Here is a 17973-nt window from a genome sequence, read left to right as displayed (position 1 = left end):
AGTACCATCACGTTTCCTACTTTGATAAAGGTCGGATTGTAGCCTATCGCGATTGCGGTTTATCGTATCCCGACATTGCTGCTCGCATTGGTCGATATCCGATGACTGTTAGCAGAATATGGAATCGGTCGGTTCAGGGGGGGTAATAGGGAACACCGTGCTGGATCCCAACGGCCTCGTATCACTAGCAGTCGAGATGACAGGTATCTTATCTGCATGGCTGTAACGGATCGTGCTGCCACGTCTCGATCCCTGAGTCAACAGATGGGGACGTTTGCAAGACAACAACCATCTGCACTAACAGTTCGACGATGTCTGCAGCAGAACGGACTATCAGCTTGGCGACCACGGCTGCGGTTACTCTTGACGCATCACAGACAGGAGCGCCTGCGATGGTGTACTCTACAATGAACCTGGGTGCACGAAAGGCAAAACGTCAATTTTTTCGGATAAATCCAGGTTCTGTTTACAGCATCGTGATGGTCACATCCGTGTTTGGCGACATCACAGTGAACGCACATTGGAAGCGTGTATTCGTCATCCCCATACTGGCGTATCACCCGGCGTGATGGTATGGGGTGCCATTGGTTACACGTCTCGGTCACCTCTTGTTCCCATTGACAGCACTTTGAACAGTGGACATTACATTTCAGATGTGTTATCACCCGTGGCTCTTCCCTTCATTCGGTCCCTGCGAAACCTTTCATTTCAGCAGGATAATGCACGACCACATGTTGCACGTCCTGTACGGGCCTTTCTGGATACAGAAAATGTTCGACTGCTGTCCTGGCCAGTACATTCTCTAGATCTATCACCAATTGAAAACGTCTGGTCAATGGTGGCCGCGCAACTGGCTCGTCACAATATGCCAGTCACTACTCTTGATGAACTGTGTTATCGTGTTGAAGCTGCATGGGCAGCTGTACCTGTACACGCCATCCAAGCTCTGTTTGACTCAATGCCCAGGTGTATCAAGGCCGTTATTACGGCCAGAGGTGGTTGTTCTGGGTACTGATTTCTCAGGATCTATGCACCCAAATTGCATGAAAATGTAATCACATGTCAGTTCTAGTATAATATATTTTTCCAATGAATACACGTTTATCATCTGCATTTCTTCTTGGTGTGCAATTTTAATGGCCAGTAGTGTATATGTCTAATCGATGTGTGGTACGGTTTTTCTGGAATTGTGGCTTCCTGTCAGCACAGTCCACCAGTAGCATACACGGTAAAACCCTCACCATTGGGGAGATGACTCCATGAGTTGCCGTCGGCAGCAGATTACATTTGCTGAGAGGTGATTTATTGGATTACTGTGTCATAAGAAAACAATCTTTCTTTATATTATCCCTGAACTTTAATACCCCTCCAAATTTCTCTTTGGTTACCTTTATTGCTTGGTCACTGTACAGACTGAATAAAGTGGGAGACAGGCCACAGCCCTGTCTCACTTACTTCTGACCTACTCCTCCACTTTCATGCCACAGTTGCTGTGTAAGTTGTAATTAACGTTTCATTCTCTGTTTTTTATACTTGCTACCTTGAGAATTTCAGAGTATGTGTTCTAGTCGACACTGCGAATTGTCACCTCGGAAACATGTTTTTGGGACTCCGTTATTAAACAATCCACGCAAATATGCCTTGCGGAAAATCTAATGAACTGTGATAGTGGCTACCAGTTGGACAGTGTGTGAAACACTATCATCTCTACAGTTTGCACTAACGAAGACAAGGGAGTGGACCGACATTCGCGGTGAGCGGTAATGCGTGGAACAGCTGAGTTCTGTGGACCTACAAGTGAGGATGCTGCCGCCGGGTAGTGTGGTCCGTGTGTCAACTTGATTTTGATACACACGTGGAATACTCACACGGCACTATACAGGGTGAGTCGGAAGGAAAGGTACATGTTTCGAGGAGCAATGGTCTTAGCGATACTGAACAAAGTACTTCGTATGAGCATACATCCATTGTGTAGCAGTTTCCTGGTAAACTAATGAAAACATGGGGAACAGGTCAAATGTAGGTGATAGTAAATGAAACACGATAATTAATGTTTTGTTTAATTGTGTACATTTGCTCACGAAAGGTGTCCTCAAAGTCCACCACCAATGGCAGTGCATTTTGCAGTTCTTGTACATAGCTTCTGTGTTGCCGATCTGAGCTCATTTGTAAAGTCTTTTACTTGAGCACAAGCGTGAAAATACGAGCTAGAAGTTCCTCATTTGTGTCCACACTGCACCTGTAGACTTTACTCTTGAGTCAACACCACAAACAGTAATCTGACGGAGTGAGATCGGCGACCTCAGTGGCTTGGACCTGGTACTGAGACGTGAGGTAAACAATGTGTAAACTTGTAGGACATGTCCCTCCACCGTGTTAAAGTGAAGTATGCATCGAAACGGTCAGTAAAGATGAGCCTAATGTCACTTTGGGTGTAGTTGCTTGCGAGTGCTGGAGGAGGAGGTCATGCAACTGATACCCATGATTTTCAAAGAGCTGTGTGTTGGATACGGTGAAGAAAAGAGCATGCATTTATTTGAAGTTTTGTGTGTTCAGAATCACCAATACTGTAAACATCAAAACATGTACCTTTCCTCGTGAATTGCCCCGTACATTGAGGAATGAAGGACGTCTCCGACGGCTAACTTGAGGATGACTGTCAAGTGCCCGCTTTAAATATAGTGGGATGTACTCAATGATGATTGGCTGTCAACCTGAAAATTTGTTTGAATTAGTATAGTCAAAAACTTTCTCTACATCCCTTCTTTGACCTATCTTCTAGGGTAACTCATAGAGTCGGTAATGCCTTGTATTTTCGAACATGTCTCTGGAACCTAAACTGATCTTACCTGAGGTCAGCTTCTACCAGTTTGTCCATTCTTTTGTAAATAATTGATGTCAGTATTTTGTAAGCATGATTTATTAAACTGTCGTTGTTGTTGTTGTTGTTGTTGTTGTTGTTGTGATCTTCAGTCCTGAGACTGATTTGATGCAGCTCTCCATGCTGCTCTATCCTGTGCAAGCTTCTTCATCTCCCAGTACCTACTGCAGTCTACATCCTGCTGAATCTGCTTACTGTATTCATCTCTTGGTCTCCCTCTACGATTTTTGCCCCCCATGCTGCCCTCCAGTACTAAATTGGTGATCCCTTGATGCCTCAGAACATGTCCTACCAACTGATCCCTTCTTCTAGTCAAGTTGTGCCACAAACTCCTCTTCTCTCCAATTCTATTCAATACCTCCTCATTATTTATGTGATCTACCCATCTAATCTTCAGCATTTTTCTGTAGCACCACATTTCGAAAGCTTCTATTCTCTTCTTGTCCAAACTATTTATCGTCAATGTTTCACTTACATACTGGCTACACTCCATACAAATACTTTCAGAAACAATTCCTGACACTTAAATCTATACTCGATGTTTACAAATGTCTCTTCTTCAGAAACGCCTTTTTTGCCAGTCTACATTTTATATCCTCTCTACTTCGACCATCATCAGTTATTTTGCTCCCCAAATAGCAAAACTTCTTTACTACTTTCAGTGTCTCATTTCCTTATCTAATTCCCTCAGCATCGCCCGACTTCACTCGACTACATTCCATTATCCTCGTTTTGCTTTTGTTGATGTTCATCTAATATCTTCCTTTTGAGACACTGTCCATGCCATTCACCTGCTACTCCAAGTCCTTTGCTGTCTCTGACAGAATTACAATGTCATCGATGAACCCTAAAGTTTTCATTTCTTCTCCGTGGATTTAAATTCCTACTCTGAATTTTTCTTTTGTTTCGTTTACTGCTTGCTCAATATACAGATTGAATAACATCAGCCGGCCGCTGTGGCCGAGCGGTTCTAGGCGCTTCAGTCCGGAACCGCACTGCTGCTGCGGTCGCGGGTTCGAATCCTGCCTTGGGCATGGATGTGAGTGATGTCCTTAGGATAGTTAGATTTAAGTAGTTCTAAGTCTAGGGGACTGATGACCTCAGATGTTAAGCCCCATAGTGCTTAGAGCCATTTGAATAACATCAGGGAGAGGCTACAACCTTGTCTCACTCCCTTCCCAACCACTGCTTCCCTTTCATGCCCCTCGACTCTTATAACTGCCATCTGGTTTCTGTACAAATTGTAAATAGCCTTTCGCTCCCTGTATTTTACCCCTGCCACCTTCAGAATTTGAAAGAGAGTATTCCAGTCAACATTGTCAAAAGCTTTCTCTAAGTCTACAAATGCTAGAAACTTAGGTTTGCCTTTCCTTAATCTTTCTTCTACGATAAGTCGTAAGGTCAGTATTGCCTCACGTGTTCCAACATTTCTACAAAATCCAAACTGTTCTCACCCGAGGTCAGCTTCTACCAGTTTTTCCAATCGTCTGTAAAGAATTCGCGTTAGTATTTTGCAGCTGAGACTTATTAAACTGATAGTTCGGTAATTTTCACATCTGTCAACACCTGATTTCTTTGGGATTGGAATTATTATATTCTTCTTGAAGTCTGAGGGTATTTCGCCTGTCTCATAAATCTTGCTCACCAAATGGTAGAGTTTTGTTAGGCCTGGCTCCCCCAAGGCTGTCAGTAGTTCTAATGGAATGTTGTCTACTCCCGGGGTCTTGTTTCGACTTAGGTCTTTCAGTACTCTGTCAAACTCTTCACGCAGTATCGTATTTCCCATTTCGTCTTCATCTACATCCTCTTCCATTTCCATAATATTGTCCTCAAGTACATCACCCTTGTATAGACCCTCTATATACTCCTTCCACCTTTCTGCTTTCCCTTCTTTGCTTAGAACTGGGTTTCCATCTGAGCTCTTGATATTCATGCAAGTGGTTCTCTTTTCTCCAAAGGTCTCTTTAATTTTCCTGTAGGCTGTATCTATCTTACCCCTAGTGGGATAAGCCTCTACATCCTTACATTTGTCCTCTAGCCTTCCTTCTTAGCCATTCTGCACTTCGTGTCGATCTCATTTTTGAGACGTTTGTATTCCTTTTTGCCTGCTTCATTTTCTGCATTTTTATATTTTCTCCTTTCATCAATTAAATTATTTCTGCTGTTACCCAAGGGTTTCTACTAGCCCTTGTTTTTTTACCTATTTGGTCGTCTGCTGCCTTCACTATTTCATCGCTCAAAGCTACCCATTCTTCTTCTACTGTATTTCTTTCCCCCATTCCTGTCAATTGTTCCCTTGTGCTGTCCCTTAAACTATGTACAACCTCTGGTTTAGTCAGTTTATCCAGGTCCCATCTCCTGAAATTCCATCCTTTTTGCAGTTTCTGTAGTTTTAATCTACAGTTCATAACCAATAGATTGTGGTCAGAGTCCACATCTGCCCCTGAAAATGTTTTGCAATTTAAAATCTGGTTCCTACATCTCTGTCTTACCATTATATAATCTGTCTGATACCTTCTAGTATCTCCAGGATTCTTCCATGTATACAACCTTCTTTTATGATTCTTGAACAAAGTGTTAGCTATGATTAAGTTATGCTCTGTACAAAATTCTACCAGACGGCTTCCTCCTTCATTTCTTACCCCCAATCCATAGTCACCTACTGTTTCCTTCTCTCCCTTTTCCTGATGGTTCAGTAATATTAGCACATGTCAGCACCTCCATTCTTTGGAATTGGAATTACAGTGTTAAGTTCTTTTAGAAGTCTTGACAGTGTTTTGCCTGTCACCTTGCATACTAGGTGGAATAGGTTTCTCGTGGCTGGCTCTCTCGAGGTTCTCAGTAATTTACTCTAGGGCCTTAGTTTCCACTGAGATATTTCGTTGCTCTGTCAAATTTTTCTTGCAGTACCGTATCTCCCATCTCTATTTCATCTACTTCCTCTTGTCTTCCTGTTCACCACCACCACCTTCATCAGTTTTCAGCCTCTCTTCTGCTTTTGTTCCTTCCATTATACATGGTGTCCCAGGGAGAATGATCAATATTCAGGGGTGTGCCAGGAGTGAAGATTCAGAGCCAAAAAATTTAGAAATTAAGGTCTGTAAAATGCATATCTTAAGAGCTTAGTAGCACTCGTTCGTTGGAAGAGGTGTGTTTTAGAGTATCAAAAATGAATGAGTGCTAGTAGCTCCTAAGACTTTGACCACTGTGGACAAGCCAACTCGTCGTGCTTCAGCACACTCTGTTTAAATGCAGCAGCTGGGTTTTCCTTAATCATCATTGACGTGTTTACGCTTCCCGTTCTGCTGACCCTCTCGCTGCTGCGGACAAGTTGGCTCCGTAGCCTGCTGAATAAAAATGTCCGAGTATTCATCGTACAACACACGTGTCACTTTGTGTGCTATCGTTTGCATAAAACCTAATTTTGATATCTTGAACTGTTTACAAAATATGACGATTGTTGTGACCACACGATTATCGATGCTCGGGGGGGGGGGATAAGGCACACTGTGTGTCAGATATAGAAACTGATATCTCGAGAATGAAATGGAGATATTGTTGTGCTCTCAATTTTAAATAAAATTTTGGTATCTTATCTACATTTCATACACTGAAGTATACAAACTAAAATCAACCGTAAACAAAGCATACGCAATGTGTTTTTACATCTGCAAACACTTTAAAGCTTTTTGCAGTGCTTTAGTTAATTTGATGCAGCACAGTAACTGTGACGAATGTGGTCCTTTATCAAGCAGAGATATCGGACCGTAAAATGTGCAAAAATCAAATTTTTTCACCAAATACTTTTTTTGAAAATTGGACGATAAGTATTTCGTAGCTGCTGCAATGCTGTCTCTCAGCACAGGTAACGGCATTAGGCAAGCAGTGACAGCGACGACATAGTGCTCTCAGCTCGGAAAGCAGAAAGTGTGTCTGTAGCAGTCAAATGGTTTAGATATGCGTTTTACTTTCTAAATATTCCTTTCACCTTTTTGCTTTCCCTTACCATGTGAACTCTTTATATTCATTAGGTGCTTCTCATTTCTCCAAATATGTCTTTTTAATTTTCCTGTATATAACTTCTTTCTTCCCTCTAATTACGCATGTTTCTACAGCCTTGCGTTTGTCCTCTAGCCAGTCCTGGTTAGCAGTTTTGCAGTTTTTTTCAATCTCATGTTTCGTATGTCTGTATTCTGTTCTGCCTGGTACTATTTCATATCCCTACAAATTTACACCTGTGCGTTTGTTTGACTCGACAGTTGTGACTCATTAATATTGTAGTCGGAGGACGACACGCGTTTTTGATTCGTAAACTGTACAGTTTTACATTTTTTAACATTTACAGCATGTTGCCAATCTTACACCACTTCAAAATCCTATCAAGATGTGATTGCTTATTTTTGTAGCTTTTGGCAGATGGTGCTTTGTTTTAGAAACCTGTATCCCATCTGTGAAAAGTCAGTTTGCTCTTAATATTGTTTGCAGGGCTATTAATGTACAGTATAAACAGCAAGGATCCCAACACATTTCTCTGGGGCAGCCCTGAAGTTACTTATACATCTGACGATGACACTCTGTCCGAGATAACATGCTGCATCCTTGCTGTCGAGAAATCCTCAGTCGAGTCACAAGTAGATTCTGCTATATGAGTAAATGATGGGCAATATTAGACCTACACTTAATGAAATCAATTGTCATAACTTCCTGGCAGATTAAAACTGTGTGTTTGTCGAGGACTTGAACCTCGACCTTTGCCTTTCAGTGGCAAGTGCTCTACTGAGGGGAGCTCAGTCGGTAGAGCATTTGCCCACAAAAATCAAATGCCCCTTTTCAAAGCTTGGTCCGGTAAAGAGTTTTAATGTGTTGACAAGGTTCAAACAAAAATTGTTATACAAGTTGTGATGTAGTAACGAAAAAGTTTTCAGTGATCCGGGAAATGTATAAGTGTATAATGAATGACTGTCTCGTATCACAATGTATATTTGTAACCAGCGATAACAAATAAAAATTGTGATCCAAGATTGCAAGTGTAATAAAACAGATACTGTTACATTAGATGTAAGTCATCGTTTATCACAAATAGTAATTATTTTGTGTAATACTGTGGTGGCAACACTTTGCCGAAATGAACTGAACTGCAGTAACACTCCCGTAGTGTAAGAAAACAGTCTGCTTGAAGATGAGGGATTGCCACTCTCATATCATGGTGTGGAGCTGATAAGTGATGACAATGAATTTTTCCTCAGTATTTTGTTTGTCACGTATGTGTATTGTCTTGGTGATAGAGAAGATATCTCGTTTTACTTAATCTAGAGAGAGCTTTTGACAATGTTGATTGGAATGCACTCTCAGAAAATCTGAAGGTAGCAAGGATACAGTACAGGTAGCAAAGGGTATCTACAACTTGTACAGAAAAGAATCTGCAGTCCTAGGAGTCAACGGAAGCGGCGGTCGAGAAGAGAGGGCGACGGGGCTGGAGCCTCTCCCCGATGTTATTCGATCTGTACTTTGAGTGAGCAGCAGGAAAAAAAACGGAGGAGAAATTTTGTTAGAGAACTAAACTCCAGAGAAAAGAAGTAAAAATGTTGAGCTTTGTCGATGACATTACTTGGACGAGCTGTTGAATGGAGTGGTCAGTTTCTTGAAAGTTCGAATTGAACGTCAGTGAAAGTAAAGTAAATATAATGGAATGTTGTCAGATTAAATCAGGTGGTACAGAAGGAATGAGATTACGTAACACGGCTCTAAAAGTAGTAGATCAGATTTGCTATTTGGTCACCAAAATAACTGACGATGTCTGAAATAGAGAGGATATAAAATGCAGATTGGCTAGGCTGTAGCAGGGAAAGTGTTTTTGAAAAAGAGGCCTTTGATAACATCTAACATTAATTTAAGTGTTAGGATGTCTTTTCTGAAACCATTTGTCCAAAGTGTAGCCTCGCGCAGAAAAGAAATGTGGACAATATGGATTTCAGACGAGAAGAGAGTAGCAGCCTTTGAAATGGGGTGCTACGGGAGGATGCTGAAGATTAGGTGGATAAATCAACTACCTGAGGAGGAGGAGGAGGAGGAGGAGGTGGTGGTAATGAATCCAATGGGTAAAAAAATTATTGCTCAACTTGATGAAAATGAGGGATCAGTTGATAGAACGTGTGCAGAGATATCTGAGAGTCATCTGTTGGGCAATGAAAGATAAAAATCGTAGAGGGAAATCGAGGGATTACTGCAATATGTATATTTGAGTGGATGTAGGGGGCAGGACTTATGCAGAGATTAATCCAGGGCTGCAAAGGATAGACCACAGTGTGATTCACAAATGATGGCAGTTTGGACTCACAGTTCGAGGCACGGGCGGGAAATGCATCTACTGAGCAGTGCAACAGGTGTGGTACGCGTGTGTGCGCCTTTTGTGTTTGATGAAAGCCTCCTGCAAATTATTTCTCTCGCTCACTTCTGTAGACTTCATCGCTTACCACCATTGTCAACAATAACAGTTCACAACAAATGGAATAAAAATTCACTAAATAACTCGGAACAATCACTTTAACGCCCCAAGTTGGCTGTGGCTTTCACAATAGAGTGCTCAGAATGTTATTGAATGTTCATCAGCTGTCAGAGAGTAGGTGACCAGAACGAGCCTAAAATCCACCGCCATTGTTAGTGGCTCCAACTGCAGCGTGGAAAGCTGCATCGAACCAGTCTTGTAACTGAAAATCACGACGATGACACAGTTTTAACAGCAATAGTGTCAGTTGTTGAGTGGGTTCACCTTTCTCATAGTGCTGACCTATTTGCTTATTTGACTACAGTGGGAGGGGAGGGGAGGGGTCGAGTACTACTGTACACAGGCAGTTAACTTGCTCTTTTATTTTACACAGGTTAATGGGCACTACGAACCAGCATGTCACCTGTGTGGTTGTGCGGAACGTGACATAGAAGAGGCTCTCAGGCTGGGAAAGGAAGCCAGTGACGTGAGTATTGTAGTGATTTTTGTACGTGAGAACAGTTTTCTTGGACAGTTGTCAGAGTAATCTTGCAAATAAACATACCTGTGTAGGACATAGATGCAACATAACAAATTCTAAGTATGTTGTGGGATGCTATGTAAAACTGCCACTGTCTGTACTTATCTTTTCTAGGAGGCAAACTTTATTAGCAGGCAGTACCATAACAGCCCCAACACCCTCAAATGAACACACATTGTTTTGATTTATGAATCTTTCAGTAATAAGTTACTGTGTGTGGTGGACACAATTAACTATGGTTACAAATATGGGCCGTGTACTGCAAGTGTGTTTCGATGTTTTACGTGCTATCTGTTCTCTTGTAAGGTCCTGTGTTGTGACTCAGGTGTGCACTTGCTTTGCATAAAAAATACAAAGCCATATAATGTAAATTTAGGGCAGTAGCATTAAACTTACAATAATAAGTGATAATACTCATCTTTGATTTTTCGTTCAGCCATTGACATTGGGCTCGAGTAACTCTACGCTGCACAGAGTAATATTTCCCTGGGTTCGGTTGCACAAGACATATGTACAACGTAGTAATGAAAAGACGAAAACAGTGATTTAATATTAACTTTCACTGGCATTTTAATGCATTTTAGTCATTTTTCCAAGTACAAAACTATTTACAACTGAGGCTGACACAGTAAGGCACGGCATAACAACTACTACTATCTGTGAGCTTTGACACCCGTCTATTTATACAGTTTTGACAGTAAAAATTAATACATTTGTTGTTGAAATTGTAATTTTAACAGATTTACAATCACAAAAATCAAACTTAGTTATATTAGATTGCATTATGGTATATGTGATGAAACATAAACACAGATTGACTACTCACAACAACAAAGCTTGTTATAATTACGTTTTAAGTTTGTAATATAAGCAGTTTGAACAGTATGTAGACATTGAGTCGTAATTAATCAAATTATTAATGCATTTCCAGTTTTAGTAACATTTACAGTATATTGCAACATTGGCATGGATAATTTTGCGAAATGTGTTTGTTTTACTCATAAATCAAATGTGAATGGTAAATACAGTAATGTTTACATGTCTGACAAAAGAATTTACTTACATTGTAGTCAGTTGTGACAAATTTGCTAATAACTGAAATAATTTACTTACCAAGCGGTGACAGGAGTACACACATTTGAAGTATTAAAGTTTGCAAGCTGTCAGAACCAGTGGCCCCTTCTTCTGGCAGAAGGGTTGAAGGGGAAGGAACAGAGGTGAAGGAAAAGGACTCGTGAGGTTGAGGAAAAGGTGTAGAGTTCAGAAACGCCACCCAGAACCATGGGTCGGGGGAAACTTACCGTACGGGAAGAGAAGGAAGGACTGATTCCAATCCAATTACTTTATATTTTCAAATATTGATTATTTTCATTGAATTAAAATAATTTAATAGACAAAAATCATGACTTCAAATATCTGTGGAAAAAAAGTGTATTAGGTAACATACTGAATACGGTATCAGTCACTTCTTTATAGTATCTCCCAGTCTGCCACATTACAGCATGGAGGAATGAGTTTTGTGTGTGGATCAAGTTAATGTTGGAATCGTAAGTAGTTCATGTGTGCAAGATAGAGAATAACAAGGTACTGTGCCGTGTGCAGCTGTAATAGTTCCTGTTTTCATTCTAGGTGGCTAACGCAAAATGTGGGTGATTGCTAGCAACTAATTCAGTGCTGGCTGTGTGAGAACTCTTCCAGTTGTGGTCCATAAAGAGACATTTGACACGAAAACAAACACACACACACACACACACACACACACACACACACAAAAATTCCTTAGAATAATCTTCTAACAAGAAATTCACATTACATAAATATGAATGAAAGGAACAAGAAAGGTGTTGACATGTAGCAATTCCTTGGAAATGTCTTGATAGCTAAATACTGTATATTTATCACAGATTTCGAGTCATCATCCTCAAATAACTGTGGTCAGAATTATCACAAAAGACAGAATTAGAAAAGTTTTTATATAAACCACAAGACCAGTGTAACATTAGGAATGAAAGTACGAGTATCAAGTACTTAGAGTATGCTTAGGAAAGCGCATGCAAGTTAACAACACAAGAAAATTGTTCATTGACATGTGTAGGTGCAAAAAACTGTCACTGGGACCATCCTAACAAAGTTAGAAAATTTGTTTTTGTGTTGACACGGGCCATCTGTGGCCTCAGCAGGATGATAACTGCTAGCTTTGTTGGAACAATAATAAAAAATGCATATTTTTTTTCTTTATAATGACGGCATGTACATTGCTGTCTCATGATCGAATATTTGGATGTTGTGCCTGGTATGCTGTACATTCTTTGTATATGTCCCATGATAGTTTTTATTCAAACAAATGCAATGTTGTTATATTTTTTCATTGATGATATGATGCGTATTGTAAAAAAAAAGTCAGATTTACTGTAATAAGGCATATTTACAGTGTTTTGTATATTGTGAACACTATGTAAAAGTATACTTCAATCCTTGAGATCAGTGCCATCTGGCACCAAGTTGAAGCATTACGGTTCTTGAGTCTGCTGCCTCAAGTCTAGCGTGTGATATCTCCAAGTAATATCTTTTTGAAAATACACTTAATGACAACTGCAGATGAGAGTGTACAATTTTCTTTTATTGCTCACTCGTGCAAGCTTTCCTAAGCATATTGTAAGTGTTTATACTCAGTGTGTACTTTAATTTCCCGATATTTCATTGGTCTTGTAGTCATTATGTATCTGCTTTTCTAATTATGTTTTTTGTGTTGGTTTTAGCGACAGTTATCTGACGACTATTACTCGAAGCACGTCACGAATAACGTACTTAGCGACTGAGAAGTTTCCGAGGAATTACTAAGTGCCGTGTCTGAATGGTCACATGCCTTCAAAATGGATGACTTCATCAATCAAATGGAAGAAGTACTTATAGTACTGCTCTAAACCTGCTAGCATCTAGAAAATGGTGAGAATAGGTGTGGACCACAAGATTGATGTTAATGATTTTTTTTTTTTTTTTGTTTCTGCTGCAGATCAGTGCTGATGTACTGCTGGCCAACATGCACATCAAGAAAGAACAAGAGGACATCAGTGATCAAAAGGTAATCAAACAGTGTGGAAAGAGACAAACATAACTTCTGTTATGTTGTTATAGCACTACAGTGGGAGTCTCAGTGTAGATGGCTCTTGGTGGTGGTGGTGGTCATTGTTGTCGTTGTAGTTGTCCTGGTCCTCGTTGTCTTAAGTCTGGAGGCTGGTTTGATACAGCTCTCCTTCGTAGTCTATCCTGTACAATTTGAAGAATGACATTTTCCCACCAGACTGTGTATAAAACGTTTTGTTTTTCAAATTACTGGTTTTGGGCGTTGCTCAATCTCAAATGTTTCTGAAAACACCATACCAAATAACAACTACACGTAAATCATGTAATAAAATGATAATTAAATGGACTCCCTAGCTGCAAACAGGCGTTTATATACTTCATTGGGGACATGGCAGACGCTCTATCCATCTGAGCCACCGAAGGCACAGATGAATAGCGCGAGTGCAGGGACTTATCCCTTGCACGCTTCCCGTGAGACCCACATTCCCAACTGTCAACAATCTGTATATGTAATGTGCCTAATAGATGTCTGTCCATCATACTCATTACTCGTGGCAGATTAATCTACCAAGTCCATGAGAGTTTGGGCATAGCGTGTGCATTCGCACAAGAAGGTCAATGACCGGGAAGCCACATTTTAACTATATATGAAGGTAGTATCTGTTCCCGAAAGAACAGTCACCGTTGATCACTGTGCAGCTTTTGCTAGAATGAAATGATAATTAAATGGACACCCTAGCAAGTTGATATACTTCATTGGGGACATGTTGAAAATGTGTGTACTGACCAGGGCTCGAACCCGGAATCTCCTGCTTACGTGGCAGATGCTCTATCCAACTGAGCCACCGAGGGCACAGAGGATAGTGCGCCTGCAGGGACTTATCCCTTGCACGCTCCCCATTGACACATTTTCAACATGTCCCCAATAAAGTATATCAATGCCTGTTTGCAGCTAGGGTGTCCATTTATTTAATTATCATTTCATTCTAACGAAAGCTGCATGGTCGTCATCTGTTCTTTCGGGAACAGAGACTACCTTCATATATAATAAATCACGTAACTATGCTGAGTGTACCATTATGCAATCATAATATTTACCTCTAGTTCTAGTAACATACTGGGCTACAACTACTACCTCCCCACTCCCCCAAGGGGCTCACCACTCTTTGGTGAGTTTGTACTTGGTTACCATGGAGCCCCAGCCTATGCATCACCTCTTCCCTTTCTGTGCTGCATGTCTATCCTTCTACTATATTTTTCCCCCTCTCTTGGGGAACACATCTGGGCTATTTTTGGGAATGTATTCTAACTTTTCGATAGCCCGGCATCAGAACAGTGTCTCATCTGTTTCTTCTTTCTTTCTTCGTTCTCCATCTCATATCCTTCCTCTTCTCGGTGTTTGAGGTTCCTCTATGTTTCTTGTTCGTCCCTGTGCATTCCTGAAGGCTGGCCCACGCATAACAGGTAGGGTTTGCAGAGCCCCTCTGGTACAGGCCAGGACCAGGGAAGGGTGGTTGCCTGAGGTGTGAGCTTCCCAAATTGCCAATTGGCCACCTGGCAGAAGTTCGGGAGGTGTGAACAATTGGCTAACACACGTGACTGCTCCCCCCCCCTCCCCCTCTTGCCCCTTGTCTCTGAGGGGGCCCGCAATTGGCAAGAGACACTGGCAAATCTTCTTCTCAGACACTTTCTACTAAACATAAACAGAATGTCTGAATGAGCATAAAGATTCAAAGACTCTACCAGTCGCACCTCAGTTCCTCGTGGTGTCGTGTACTGAAGGTGGTCAGTTCTTTGCTACAGTTAATCTGTTTATTATTCAGAAAGATTTGGATGCAGTTGCTGTCCCTGTAAAATCTTGCTCTCCTCTACGTAATGGGATTTTAGTTTGCAAACAAGTAGTGATTTTCAAGCCCAACAACTGATTATAGCATCTCTCCTCCACGGGTGTCCTGTTCGTGTCGAGGTCCATCGAATGCTGAATTCTTTGCACGATGTTATTTACAGTCGATTGCTTGATGGTCTGACCGAGGGAGAATCCAAAATTCTCTCTCTCGTCAGGGCATAACTGCGATGCATTGGATAATGAAATTGGTTGATGCCACCTTAGTTTCTACGTGCACCCATTTTCTCACTTTTGATTGAGTAGTGCTTCCATAAAAGATCAAACTAGGCTACGAAGTCGTCACAGTCCGACCGTACTTTCTGAACCCGATGCATTGCTACCAGTGTCAGTGTTATAGCCACACTCGTATGTCCTGTAAAAACGCTGCCAAATGTGTTACTTGTGGTAGGGATGCTGTTTCAATTGTAATTGAGACCATGCTGCCTCATCTCGTGCATGTCCCGTGTATCTCAATGAGTCGTCTGTTCAGGAGATCTGAGTGAAGGAAAAAATACCTTACCCTGTCACTCACAAGTTGTTGGCTAGTCGATAGCCCTGCGTTTTTCCATCTGGCACTTACAATACCGTCTTTACTATACTTCGTTTCGTGAAGGATGTGGCCATGCAGATTCGCGACCTCGAATGCAGCACTGCAGCTATCGAATCACCCAGTGTCACAGCAGTATCCCTGTCTCCTTCTCTTCCAGCTGCAATCTGAGCCAGCAAACCTTCGCCCTCAGTGGCAAAATCCTGTGCTTCACAACCGTTAAGCCGGAAAGGACGAAAGGAACCCTCCCGTGAAGACTTGTTCCGTCCCTACAGCCAACGAGCATCTGCAAAGGCTCTAAAAAATCGAGGCAAATGGTCTTTTCCTTCGCTGACACGGAGATCCTCATCAGTGGTGTTGCCATGTGATTCCATCACGTGGCGGACCTCTGTTTTGCCGGTGCGCACTGCTAACCATCCACAGGATGATCCAGAGAGAATGCTGATGAGTCTGTAGGTCTCGTGGAACTAGGACAGGATCCTCCAGCTTCTGTGCCCTGTAGCAGTGAGTCTTTGAAGGCGGGCACTCAGTAGCCACTGGGGTGACAACCCTTCATTTTATCTCACCTCCCCTTTTCCTATTGTAACTCCCCTCCAGTGGAACATACATGGCCTTAGATCCAACAAGAAGGAATTACGGCTGCTCTCGGAATCTCAGCGTCCACTTGTTTTCTACCTCCAGGAAACAACATTGCGTCCTTGTGACCGCTTTGACCTCTCGCATTTCTTTCTGGTCTGGTTTGATCTGCCGCCCCCCCCCCCCCCCCCCCCCCCCCCTTCCAGGATGGCCTTCTACCTCATGGGGGAGTCATGCTGCTCATCCAGGATGACTTTCATATTCAAACCTTCTCACTGAACACCTGGCTATAAGCTATTGCAGTCCATATTTTCCTTCCTCACTTCACCTTTTCTGTTTGTACACCTTTTCTGTTCGTAACGTCTACATCCACCTGTCACCAGGTCAGACTTACTCCAGCTTATTGGTCAACTCTCTCATCTCTTTTTGCTGCTTGGTGGCTTTATCTGCACACCATCCCCTCTGGGGCTCTTCCAGAACCTGCCTGAGAGATGCCCTCTTGGCTGACCTTCAGTCAACTTAACCTCATCTGCCTTAATGCAGGAGCACCCACGTTCCTTTCAGACTCCACGCACACCTATTCGTATTTGGACTTCTCGTCCTGCACTGCCCAGTTTGCCCACCATCTCGAGTGCTCGGTTCTCTCCGGCACGTGCTCGAGCGACCGTTTCCTATGTGCTATCTGTTTGCTAGCTCCTACCCACCTACGTGTAAACCCGACGGGCAGCTTTTGAAGGCTTTACTTCTCCCTGCCGACCTTTGACGAGCATTTCCTCAGTTGTGGTGATCGGGTAGAATACCTTACAAATGTTATCCTCACCCCTGCAGAATGTGTCATTCCTCGCACTTCATCTTTACCGTGCCCTGTCCTGGCCCCTATATGGACTGAGGTGTGCCACAATACAATTTGCACGTGGGGACGTCCTCTCCTTGTTTTAACTGTCATCCTACGGTGGCAAACTGTATTTATTACAAACAGTTACCTGTGCAATGTCGTCGCGTTCTTCGGGATAGCAAAACAGCTAGCTGAATTTCATCTACTAGTTCTTTTAACAGTTCCACTCCCTCTCCTGTCATGTGGGCCAACCTCCAGTGGCTCTGTGGGACCCAGGTCCATTCCCCAATTTCTGGTGTGACAGTATCACACAATGTCATAGTGGACCCTACTGGTCTCTCCAACACCTCAGGCTGCTATTTTGCAGAGATTTCGAGTTCCACCCACTGTCACCCTGCCTTCCTCCATTGGAAACGAGTGGGGGCAGCTCGGGTGATACTCTTCTCTCAGAATCGTAAATTCTGTAGTGCCACCTTTACTGGGAGAGAGCTAGATCATGCTCTCACTTTATCCTTTATCCCAATCTTTTGCCGCAAAGTCGGATGATGTTCACATCCAGATCTTGCAGTACATTTCTCTTGTGGACAAGCACTTTCTATTTCATAGGTACAGTAGCATCTGAGCAGATGGCAAGTTTCCAAGATCTGGCACGAATCCACTGTCGTACCCATACTTAAGTCCAGTATGAACAAACACCTTCCTTCTAGCTTCTGCCCCATTTTTCTCACCAGCTGTGTTTGCTAGATGATGGAATGTATGTTTCCTACCCGGCTGGTATGATGGCTCGAGTCTCACAATTTACTAACCACTGCACAATATGGATTTCGAGCACACCTTTCTTCAGATGACCGTCTCATCACTTTGTCAACCTGTGTCCAGACTGTGGCCGGGTTTTTCGATTTGGAGAAAGCATATGTCACCTGCTGGAGAACTGGTTCTCTCCGTACTTTCTACACATGCGGCTTCCAAAGAATTTTTAAAAGACCGAGTTTTCTGGTATGCGTGGATTCTGCCTTGTCAGACACCTTTATACGGGAAGCCTCAGGATTCCATTCTGAGTGTCGTCCTCTTTGCTATAGCCACTAACCCTGTTATGACCTGTTTCCCGCCGGCCATCTCCGGCTCCCTTTTCGTTGGTGA

At 42.3% G+C, this 17973-nt stretch overlaps 1 protein-coding gene across 1 annotated transcript in view; it reads left to right on the top strand.

The window, feature by feature from the left end:
- The window catches only part of LOC126427164 (zinc finger protein 420-like), a 178009-nt gene that overhangs the window by 32218 nt on the left and 127818 nt on the right, over window positions 1-17973 (top strand). The window contains exons 4-5 of the mRNA XM_050089388.1: window positions 9760-9852; window positions 12920-12988. Coding sequence (XP_049945345.1) covers window positions 9760-9852; window positions 12920-12988 — 162 coding nt within the window. The remainder of the gene's footprint in view (window positions 1-9759; window positions 9853-12919; window positions 12989-17973) is intronic.

Source organism: Schistocerca serialis, chromosome 11, assembly GCF_023864345.2.
Source record: "Schistocerca serialis cubense isolate TAMUIC-IGC-003099 chromosome 11, iqSchSeri2.2, whole genome shotgun sequence".
In the NCBI taxonomy this organism is placed as follows: domain Eukaryota; kingdom Metazoa; phylum Arthropoda; class Insecta; order Orthoptera; family Acrididae; genus Schistocerca; species Schistocerca serialis.
The sequence above is the reverse complement of the archived record's forward strand: the minus strand, read 5'-3'. Positions and strand labels throughout refer to the sequence as shown.